Here is an 11,416-nt window from a genome sequence, read left to right as displayed (position 1 = left end):
TTAATTTTATAATTTTTTTGCCGTTTCTGTGAGGAATTCTCAGTTCTACAAGCAGAATCATCCTAGATGAATGAGGGGTTCCCTGTTTGAAGTATTTAAAAGGTGGACGTACAGATTTTTGCATGGAATAAAAATATTTTAAAAAGTGTGAAATATATTAAAGTAAAATAATATTCCTGCAACTGTTTTGGACATGTGTGTATCAGACTGTTACTGATTGTTCACATTTAGGAGTAATCTGGCAGTTTTGGTGACAAACTATAAATGTGCTGCAACATTATGGCTGTGCACAGAGTTTAAATAATTTCATTTGTTTCCATTAAAAAATTCAGAAATATACATGCACTTTCAGCTCGCTATGGAGGTGGAGATGAACTGAATCGTTCTTTATACTGAATAGATCAGGAGCATGTTTGACATTCTGATAGAAGGATGAGATTTATTTAGAAATGTCACAAAAAATAAGTAAAAATGTTGATTTTTTTTTTTAAGCTTGTAATGCATATAATGGATCAGAAAAGGGATATTTTTGATGACATATAGAGTTTCATTGATTAAGAATTGACTGTCTTTAACAAATAAAGTGCATATTTATTTGCAGCATTCCTGCTTGGGGGAAAAGCAGCACCTTCAGGTGTACCTCAGAATCCGACCTTTCACCCCAGAGGAGACCAAAAGGGGAGAATCGCAGGTAAAAAGAATCTCGAACTCTGTGAATGAGTTCCATAATGTTAACATATTTATCTGAGTCATGAAACCATAACAGTTTGCCACAGACTGTATAAAAGTGAGAAACCTGCGTCAGTTCTTCTGTTTGGTGGTTTTAGGATTGTGTGACTATGGAGGGTCCAGACTCCGTCCTGCTGAGGCCTCCCAGCAGCTCCGTCACAGCCAGATACAGCCTGGACCGAGCGCTCCCACAGGCCGGCCAGCGCTTCCGCTTCTCCAAGGTTGGTGTTTTCTGGTGGATCAGAACTAGAGCTGCCACGATTATCGATGACTATATTAGTAGTCCACAACTAATTTAATATGGAGTCAGAGGTGGAAGTTTATAATGGCATTCTGCTAGCTTTTTGGACTATTTTGGAATTTATTAAGGTTTTCAGGCTAATTTAGAGTTTAGCTAATATTTCAGCTAATTGCTAGCTATTTTGGCTAATTTAGGATTTTTTCCATTTTTAGGCTAGTACTTTCCAGTTTAGCAAATATTTAAGCCAAATTATAGCTGTTTTAGCTAATTTAGGATTTGTAATTTTTTGTAGGCTATTTTGCAGTTTAGCTAATACTTAAGCTAAATGCGCTGCTTTAGCTAATTTAGGATTCTTTCATTTTTTTTAGGCTAATTTGGAGTTTAGGTAATATTTCAGCTACATGCTAGCTTTTATGGCTAATTTAGGCTTTTTTTCATTTTATTAGGATAATTTTGCACTAAGCTAACAGTTTAGCTGGCTATAAGTTTTCAGCTATCAGTTTTAGCATCTTCAGCGGCCAAATTCAGCTGACCGCATTCACACTAGCATTATGGCAGGTATTGTAGATATCTAATTTTTAGTTAGTTTAAAACTAATGATGGTTAAGATCTGTGTTTTATATCCAGTTTGCACACGACCCGATTAGTCGACTAATAAAAGTAGTCTGTAATTGACTACTAAAAGAACAGAGTGAAGTTTTTCTTCTAAAGTACATCTTTCTCTTCCCAGGTGTACGGTCCTGAGACGACGCAGAGAGAACTGTTTGACGGCACGGTGAAAGACCTGGTGAAAGACGCTCTTGAAGGGAGAAGCTCTCTGGTTTTTACATACGGAGTCACAAACGCTGGGAAGACCTTCACTTTCTTAGGTACTGCAGGATTTCACTCATTTACAGACAGGAAATCTGGAGTTTTGTCGTTTTTATTGACATTATTATTTGAATATTAATGATTCTTTGAACAGATCTCGTTTATTCTGAGGGAGTTTTGTCTTTGTTTCAAGCAAACAAAACTGAATTTGGAGTTTGCTTTTTTTCATCCTTTATATCTTTTTTTTTTGCTAATTTCATTTTTATGCTTCCTTGTTTGGTTTGGGACTGAGTTCTATTTTCTTCCTCTTACTTTTGGTCAATTGTAGGTTTGTTTCTGACGGATTTACCCGAGAAAGTTAATCGCTTTAAGGCTTAAAAGGAAACGGTGTTAGTTTGTGTTCAGGCCCTCTGTCCTTAAATCCTCTTTTCTTTATAAATGACAAAACAAGTATTTATTTATACAAATGTTCCTCAGGCTCATCTCATTTATTTGACCTTTTTTCTTCTTCTTGATGTCTGTTGGAAATTGTTTCTGCACATCTAGAAACGTATATCTATGTATCCGTCTATGTAGTACACATTAAGGAAAAAGACAAATTTATAAAAGGGACATCTTACACTTTTTTTGCATTATATTTAGTTTAATCATTTATTCTTCCACATTTCTTCAAAAGATTAGTTTTAGAGAAGCTGGACTAATCCACTAATTATATTCAAAGAGCAAGAAAGTTTGTTGTTCTAGATCAGGGTTCAGCCACCTGACATAAAAACGCAGGAGTGCGACAATAATAACTCTGTCGTCTGTATTTTCAGATTCAAAAAAATCTGATTTGAGTGACAATTTTTTTCTCCAAATGAATTTTTTTCCACTGTGGGATCATAAGGAAATGGTCAATTCATGCAGTGCTGTTCCTGTGACCCGCCCAAACTGCTGCTTTTTTTAAATCAAACTTTATTGTTTCGCACAAAGTACATTACATTCCATGGCAGACTTCATAACGGGCGATTTGACCCATAAAGACTCAGAATGATTTTTCCTAAAAAAAAAAAAAAAAAATGTGGAAAATCTCACAAACCAAATTGACCACAAAAAACTTTTCAGATAATTTTCTGTTACACTGATGTCATTATGGATTAAATTAATTAATTTATTAAAATACAGCCTTTATTTTACCAGGAAATCCCATTGAGATTAGATTTTTTTTAAGGTTGAAGGGTTCATTATTAAATCACTCTATAGGAAAAAAACAGTTTGTTGCAGTGAGATTAAAACAATGTAATAATTCTCCTCTGTTTTCAAACTGTTGCCGGTAAGTTGACGGAAAAAGGCTTTTTTTTGTTCATGTTTTTGGTATTAGAGCTTCTGAAATTCATGAAACTATAAGTTCAGTTAGGTAAATAATAACCAAATAAGGTCAGATTATATACAGACTTTCTTTCTGTTTTGCCAAATGTCAATATAGATTGTGAACAAGTTTTAAAATTAAAACACCTGCTAATTTCAACTCTATTTACTAGGATTGTGGAAAATGTATATTACTATGATGAGCAAACTTACGAAAAAGTAAAAATGTTAAATTTTACATGCAATAGAAGCACCATCACAGAATTAACTTACATCAAGTTACTCAGACAGTCTCTCGTAAGAGAGAATTTCAAATTGGCGCTAAATTATATATTTACTCTTTTTTTTTCTTCCTGCCACTGAAGGTCCAGATGCGGATGCCGGCATCCTGCCTCGATCTCTGGACGTCATCTTCAACAGTGTGGAGGGGCGGGTCTTCTCTGGAACGAGCATCAAGCCGCATCGCTGCAGAGAGTTCACAAGACTGAGCGAGGAGCAGCAGGCGGAGGAGGCCTCGTTCAAGAGGAACCTCTTCAGACAAACTGCTGAGGTAATCTGGTCAATGCAACCTCAGTCGGTACTTTAAATGACAAAAACATGCAACTAAATGTTTAAATTTAATGAAAAGGAGGAGTCATGCCTTGTCTGATGAGTCTGCGGTGACAGGCACATAAAAAAAAAGACGCAAAGTTTATCATTTTTATGTTAAATAGCCAGAAATTGAACTGCAAATAAGTGGTTTTTGTCTAGTAACAACAAATAAAGGAAAATTCAACTTTTAAAATACCATTCCTAACATGTTTAGATCTTAAACCTACTTTAATATTCTTTACGTAATCCATTTGTCAAGTTGAGTTAACTTTGTATTTTTTGGTTTCCTTTTTAGAATGAAAAGAGCAAAAGCAGCTTGTCCAGTTTGAGCGGCGAAACTTTCCTTTCAGGCAAGACTTTCTTTTTCACCAATGAAGTGCTTCCTTTTTCTCTGCAAATCTGTCATCACTCTTTTCATCATTTCTCCTAAAATCTATTTAAAATACCAAATTTCATTGTAGTATTTCACGCAGCAACGCTTCTCCCGTTAAAAGTGAACGTTTTTTCAGACTCCTTCTCAGAGAAAACCTCTCCAGCAGCCGAAGACGGCGTCAGCCTGAAGGTTGAAGCGAACACCAAGTTCTCCGTTTGGGTTTCTTTCTGTGAAATCTACAACGAGAACATCCACGACCTCCTGGAGGTGGCGCCCGGCGCGGCGCTGAGGAGGACGGCGCTGCGCCTGTCACAAGACATCAAGGGGAACGCCTTCATCAAAGGTTTCTTTCAGTGTCGTAGAGTCTGTTTAAATACATGTTCCCTCTTTACCTCATATTGGACTTTCACAAACGTTGCTGTCATGCGATCTGCAGCACAATGAGAAGGTGTTTTTGCCGTTCCTCCTCAGATCTCCGTTGGGTTCAGGTGGACTCTGCAGAAGAGGCCTACAAAGTAGTGAAGCTGGGAAAGAAGAATCAGAGTTTCTGCTCCACTCGACTGAATAATCTCTCCAGCAGGAGGTGAGGACTCCAGCAAACCGACGGATTAACTTATATTATCTTAAACATTACTGCTGGAAAACAAAAACGTTGTTTTAACACCTTCACTCATGTTCATTTTAGCAAAAAAATATATCCTAATAATCCAAAACGGCTCCATTTGGCTCTAGCATACATGCTATGAGATCAAATAATGCTGTTTTTCTTGACTTAATTTTTATTCACTAATTAGTCAACTGTTATATTTAATAAAGTTAATTTAATTAAGTATGGAGATTGGATCTGTGAAGGACTGCAGTCAGTCAGCAGGACAGAAGTCAATTGATCGCGTTAAATGCGATTAATTAATTACAGACAAATAGGTTTGGGTATCATTAAGATTTTATTGATACTGTTATTTTTATCAGTACTGCCAGTTTATAATCAATGTTCTTATCGATACTTTTTTGTGTGAAAATAAGGATGGAGAAGACGAACCTTTTTATTTTTAGAACAAATTTGAAACACAATGTGTTAATTAAATTGTCCTTTGCAGCACTTATAGAAAATGATCAATAAATATCAACTTCATTAAACAGTGCAATTAAAAACCAAATTGCAAATATGTCCACATGATTTATAGCATTAATAAGAAGTTTGAAGTAAATATGTTTTGATTGCTAAGGAAACGGTTTCCTACTGTTTTTATGTGTTAAATTTGAGCACTCTGTTGTGTTCTGTTTTGTTTTTTTAATTGTTCAAGTTTAAAAAAAAAAATCTCCCAAACTCTTGTTGATTATATTGTTGGTTATATTAGGAAAACTTCATAAAACCATTTTTTTTGTTGCAATTTGAACTTTTATTGCACCAAAATGTCATGAATTGAAATGCAAATACCTCAAAGTAAGACTTTTTACAGAAATTATTAGGTTAGAATTGCGATTAAAATAGATTAATTAATCACAGGTCCTGATTAATTAATCGCGCCAAAATAATCACATGACAGCATTACTTATCTTTTTGTTTTGTTTGTTTTTAATAATTTTTAGGGATTATTTATCCACAAAAATAATAATTTTGGAAAATAAATAAATAAATAAACAACTAAATATGAAGTAAAGGAGGCTGAACTGATCAAAAAAAAACAAAACACAAAACACAAGGGAAGCTTTATAGTTATACCACAAACAATGGGGACCAGAGGAAGCCACTAAACAATTTATCTATAACTAGATGTCTAAAAAAAACAAAAACTAACAAAAATCAGAAAAAATATTTTTGGAATGGCTTTTAATGCTCAGTACTCTGTGGAATTTTATTTAATTTGTTTAATTGTATTGTTTTTGATCTTTTATGTATTTTACTGCAGACTGCTTTTGTAATTTTATACAGTTTTTAAAGTTTTGTTCTTATTTTGTCTATTTTTTAACTTCTTTTATTGTGAGGCACTGTGGTACACTGAAATGAGTTGTAGAGTACTATATAAATAAAGTTTATTCATTCATTTAAACCAAACAAAACAATGTCCATATAAGAAGACTTGGATCTCTGTCTTCTTGATCATCATTGGTGGTTAACTGCAGTGAAACTCAGAATAAAACAAAGTAAATAAACGGTTTTTTACTTAAAATAAAAATGTGTGCACCCATTATAGATATTTTTAAAAATCTTTTAAGAATAAAAAAATACTAACACCTAATTGAAGGTGAGTGGTTGATCCACAACAGGCTCCTTCCATGTAAAAGTTTTTTAAAAATGTTTTATCGCTAAAATCCCTATAATACAATATCAGGTAAAACATTTGTATGGGACTTTAGGAGAATTATTGACAATTGCTGATTATATTCACTACACTATTTTGTTATTTTATTAATATTTACTTCTCATTTTCTTTCATCTAGCCACAGTATCTTCTCCATTCGAATCTTGAGGATTGAAGACGTCGACGCTCCACGAGTCAGCACAGTCAGCGAGTCAGTAAAGATTGATCTTTTTATTATCTGTGTTTTATTATAGCTGTGTAACTATTACAGCACAAAATCTACAATATAGTATGTTAAATGCATTAAATGTCATGTAAATCATCTCTCAGACTGTGTCTGTGCGACCTGGCGGGCTCTGAGCGCTGCGCTAAGACGCAGAACAAAGGAGAGCGGCTGAAGGAAGCGGGAAACATCAACACGTCACTTCTCATCTTGGGGAAATGCATCAACGCCCTGCGCCACAAACAGCAGACAAAGTGAGTTTAAGTCTCGATCTTTTTTATTGATCTTGTATTATTGTTTCTATTAGTTTAAAAGACTTTCCAGTCGGAGGGAAAACCTTTTCTAAAAAGTCGTTCTAAGTAGTGCTGCCACGATTAGTCGACTAATTGACGACTAATTAACTATCAAAATAGTTGAAGACTAATTTAATAGTCCATTAGTCTTACTTAATATTAAATGGAGTTTGAGTGTAGTAAAGTTGAAAGTTATAATGGCATTATTGTAGTTTTTGACTATATTGGTATTTATTAAGATTTTGTAGGCTATTTTGGAGTTTAGCTAATATTTCAGCTACATGCTAGCTATTTTGGCTAACTTAGTGTTTTTTCAGTTTTTAGGCTAATTTGGCATTTAACTAATATTTTAGCTGGCTATCAGCTTCAACGATTTCAGCTATTAGCTTCAATGATGTCAGCAATCGGCTTCAGTGATTTCTTCTGTCAACTTCAGTGATTTCAGTTATTAGCTTTAATGATTTTAGCTGTCAGCTTCAGCGTTTTCAGCTATTAGTTTCAATGATTTCAGCTATCACCTTCAGTGTTTTCAGCTAATAGCTTTAAGGATTTCAGCTATCAGCTTCAGCGATTTCAGCTATCTGCTTAAACGATTTTGGCTTTTTGCGTCAGCTATTTCAGCTATGAGCTTCAGCATTTTCAGCTATCGGCTTCTGCATTTTAAGATATCAGCTTCAGCGATTTCAGCTATCAGCTTTAGCGTTTTCAGCTATTAGCTTCAATGATTTCAGCTATCGACTTCAGTGTTTTCAGCCAATAGCTTCAACAAATTCAGCTATCAGCTTCAATGATTTCAGCTGTCAGCTTCAGCATTTTCAGCTATTAGCTTCAATGATTTCAGCTATCGGCTTCAGCATTTTCAGATAACAATTTCAGCCTCTTTAGCTATCATCACTAGCATCTTCTGTTGCCAGATTCAACTTACAGCATTCACACTAGCATTATTGCAGCTAATGCTATATATCTATTTTTTAGTTCGTTTAAAGCTAATGATGGTTAAGATTTGTGCTTTACATCCAGTTTTCTCATGACCCGATTAGTCGACTAATCAGAAAAATAATCAGTGATTAGTCGACTATTAAAATAATAGTTTGTGGCAGCCTTCCCTTCCCTATAGGAGGGGAAGAGTCAGTCTTCCAGCTGTAGTGTGTCTCCTCATTCCCTCAGACTGTTGCAGCACGTCCCCTTCAGGGAGAGCAAGTTGACCCATTACCTTCAGGGCTTTTTCTGCGGTCGGGGTAAAACCTGCATGATCGTCAACATCAACCAGTGCGCCTCCATGTACGACGAGACGCTCGGCGTCCTCAAGTTCTCCGCCGTGGCCCAGAAGGTTCATAATATAGTTTCCTTTTAAATTCATCACTCAAGTATCATCTTATTTTATGCTATAAATAAAAGTCACCCAGTAGAAACTGCAGCTTCATAGTAAAAACCCTTTTCTTTGCTGGTAGGTTGTAGTTTTGTTCTCAAGGCCGCTCTCCGTCATGCCGCTGGCGTCCTCCAGTGAAGTGGCCTTAAACCCGACTGCAGAGAGAAAAGCTCTTTACAGCAGCGACAGAAGCTCCCTGATCGGATGGGAGAGCAGCCTCGATGATGTGCAGGTAGGGTGAAGGAAACATTGATTTAAATCCATCTTATTCCATATCTAATCTATCGCTTCTGTTCAGGAGGATGAAGACTATGACGAAGATGTGAGCTGCATGGACGACACTGCAGATCACTCTGTCAATGAAGATGATGAGAAAACGGTTATCAGTAAAGGAAAGCTGCAGGTCAGTCACTTTTTTAACTTGACGCAGATTTAATGCACACAAAGGAAAATCTGTCAGGTTCTTTGATCTTCCAGTAAAAGAGTCAATTGTGAGTTTTTATTTTATTTATTTTTTCCCCTCTTCCTTTGGCAAAATTGAAGTCCCACACTGATCATTTCTTGATCTTTTCATTTTTATTATGCTGTTTTTAGCCAAAATAAAACATTAAAGTAAATTTCTAGGACATAGTTTCTGCAGAGCGGTTGGAGTTCATCAGAAATTTGCCTCCAAGTTGTGGGCGAGAGTATTGGCGTAGGGTAAGCCTGCCCAGACTTCCCATCATCCCTTTACTCACCTCCACTAGCTTACAGCCCCTCACGACCCCAACCCAGTGTTATGACGTAACCAAAATGGCGTTCAGTTTTAAACCATATACCAGGAAAACAAAGACGTGCGTGGATCTATTTGTCTACAAGTGGATGCATCAGAATGGGGCGGAGCAGGAAGCTTGTGGCCCGCCCATTACATTCTCTAAATCAATGTTTTTAATCCGTGTGCCGTGGGAGATTGTTGATTTTCACCATTTATCATCATCCAAAAATGCCCTGATAAAACATTGAGTGGTTGGGATATGAAAGATCATAAAATACTTTTTTCTTTGTGTTTATTTGATTCTATCAAAGACATTTTGATAAGAGACTGTACCACCATTTGGCAGTTTTTGAAAAGTCCCGCCCCTTAAGTTTTCACCACCAATTATTCTAGGAGGTTTGCGCAATACGTCATCAGTCTGACCAATCAGACGTGGTTAAGGTCCTCACTTTGCGGTGCCGACAAAGTTTGATCAAAAATAGACGAATATCGTGTTTAATGGTGTTACTTCCCGTGGGATCTGTTGTCAGACTGTTTAAAAAAATGCAAAAATTGTAAAATTTAAATATGTGAATTTGTTATACTTTAGTGCCATATGGAACAAACAGTCAATTCAGACTTTAAGCACTCTTGTAAAATTACAAATGAAGTTTAAATTAAAGTAATAAGAAGCTGGAGTAAGAATAAGTGGCAAACAGGCACATTTAAAGTAACTGAAAATAATGAATAAATCTTTTTTTTTGAGTGACTTTTTTTATTTAGACAAAAGAAACTTGGAAGAACAGGAATATAATGTTGGTCTTTTTTGTGTAAATTTATCAAGCATGTTGTCATTATATATTTTCAAAAATTGCAGTTGCTTTGGCATAAACAAACATTTCAATAAATAAATCAATATTTGGAAAAATATATATTTTTTCTTTTTTGTGAAATTTTGTGAAGCATGATATTTGATTGTAATAAACTGAAGGGAAAAACGACTAAACTTCAAACTAATTTGTTGGAAAATTATTATTGACATTTATCACAAGATATAAGAACAACAGCTGCTAATTCAGGCTTTTTTTTGCCTCAGTTATTACTGTAAAATACATGTGAAAGACTTTTTTTTTTTATCAATACAGAATACAGTTTTTCTCTTTTTTTTCTTTTTTTTTTTCTACATTTCAGGTTGTTTGTCACAGGATTTTTGTCTAGGGGAAAAAAGTGTTTGCCGTCTCAAAAGTGGTTTAAAAACACAGTTCTAAATCTCAAATAGGATCTTTTTAACTATATCTTCTATTATGAGAGTCTTAAAGCCACAGATCAGTTCTCCATAGTTACACATTGTGTGAAGAAAATAGTGAATAATCTCACATGTAAACTGCTGGTGACTGACATAAACTAATATAAAAAAAAAAAACAGTTGAGTTTTATTTTAAATACACGTTTTGTAGGTTTCACAAATATTATACTGAGCCTTTAAAATGAAGATCCTCTGCAGGTTTCAGAGTAAACATTAACTTAAAGGCTTTTATTTTCTTCCTGATGATACCAAACGGTTTTCTCTACTGCTCTTGTTCCTCAGAGGCTGATTGGTGAGTTGAAGCAGCTGCAGGTTCAGCTGAAGAAGGAGCGTGCTGAGAGCATGCTGCTGGAGGGTCGGATCCGGGAGGAAACCAGTCAGGAGTTCTCACAGCTCTTCCAAGAGATGCAGACCGACTTCACGTGAGACATTCTCCGTGCTTTTTGTGGTCCTGTGCGGCTAGCGTGTGGTCGACGGTTCTGATTGGGTTCAAAGCTCCTCCTTTCACTGCCCGCTGTGTACTGTGCACAATAGTAGTTGTAATAGCTAGTAATAGCTGTTTTCTCAAATTTTTGGATGAATCCCCACAGGGACAGAAATGGAAGTTATCTGATCAGAAAACATAAAAAATGTATCTTGAAGAACACTACGGTGGCCCTGAAGGGTCACAACACAACACTCTGGACCAGAGGTCTGCAACCTGCGGCTCCAGAGCCACATGTGGCTCTTTTATCTCTCCATGGTGGCTCTCTGGCTGAAGAAAAATAAAACAGTCATGTTCAAAAATGTGGAGATTAGCTATTATTTTAGCAACATGCTAAAGTTTTTGGCTAATTTGTTATGTACTGGGGGTTTTAGGCTAGTTTAGAACTGTGCTTCTATTTTAGAAACAGGCTAACCTTTCTGACAAATTTAGTTTACTGAGGAATTTTGGGCTATTTAGGAGTTCAGCTAGTAATTAAGCAACGAGCTATTTTTTTTGTGGCTAATTTGGCCTCTAATCAAACTTTTTATGCTAATTTGGAGTTTAGCAAATAATTTAGCAGTATGCTAACATTTCTGGCTAATTGTTATCTACTGGAGTTTTTAGTCTAATTT

General features: G+C 35.6%; 1 protein-coding gene across 5 annotated transcripts in view; it reads left to right on the top strand.

Moving 5' to 3' along the window:
- The window catches only part of LOC112161536 (kinesin-like protein KIF20B), a 55,445-nt gene that overhangs the window by 2,070 nt on the left and 41,959 nt on the right, over nucleotides 1-11,416 (top strand). For all 5 annotated transcript variants that reach the window (XM_024296734.2, XM_036215462.1, XM_036215464.1 and 2 more), the window contains exons 3-15: nucleotides 602-691; nucleotides 828-950; nucleotides 1,701-1,839; nucleotides 3,493-3,677; nucleotides 4,014-4,068; nucleotides 4,228-4,434; nucleotides 4,563-4,674; nucleotides 6,534-6,605; nucleotides 6,725-6,871; nucleotides 8,078-8,240; nucleotides 8,362-8,511; nucleotides 8,578-8,682; nucleotides 10,601-10,740. In XM_024296734.2, coding sequence (XP_024152502.1) covers nucleotides 602-691; nucleotides 828-950; nucleotides 1,701-1,839; nucleotides 3,493-3,677; nucleotides 4,014-4,068; nucleotides 4,228-4,434; nucleotides 4,563-4,674; nucleotides 6,534-6,605; nucleotides 6,725-6,871; nucleotides 8,078-8,240; nucleotides 8,362-8,511; nucleotides 8,578-8,682; nucleotides 10,601-10,740 — 1,688 coding nt within the window. The remainder of the gene's footprint in view (nucleotides 1-601; nucleotides 692-827; nucleotides 951-1,700; nucleotides 1,840-3,492; nucleotides 3,678-4,013; nucleotides 4,069-4,227; nucleotides 4,435-4,562; nucleotides 4,675-6,533; nucleotides 6,606-6,724; nucleotides 6,872-8,077; nucleotides 8,241-8,361; nucleotides 8,512-8,577; nucleotides 8,683-10,600; nucleotides 10,741-11,416) is intronic.

The sequence above is a fragment of the Oryzias melastigma genome, linkage group LG15 (genome assembly GCF_002922805.2).
Source record: "Oryzias melastigma strain HK-1 linkage group LG15, ASM292280v2, whole genome shotgun sequence".
NCBI lineage: Eukaryota > Metazoa > Chordata > Actinopteri > Beloniformes > Adrianichthyidae > Oryzias > Oryzias melastigma.
Note: the sequence above shows the minus strand (reverse complement) of the source record. Positions and strands in the feature narration are given on the sequence as shown.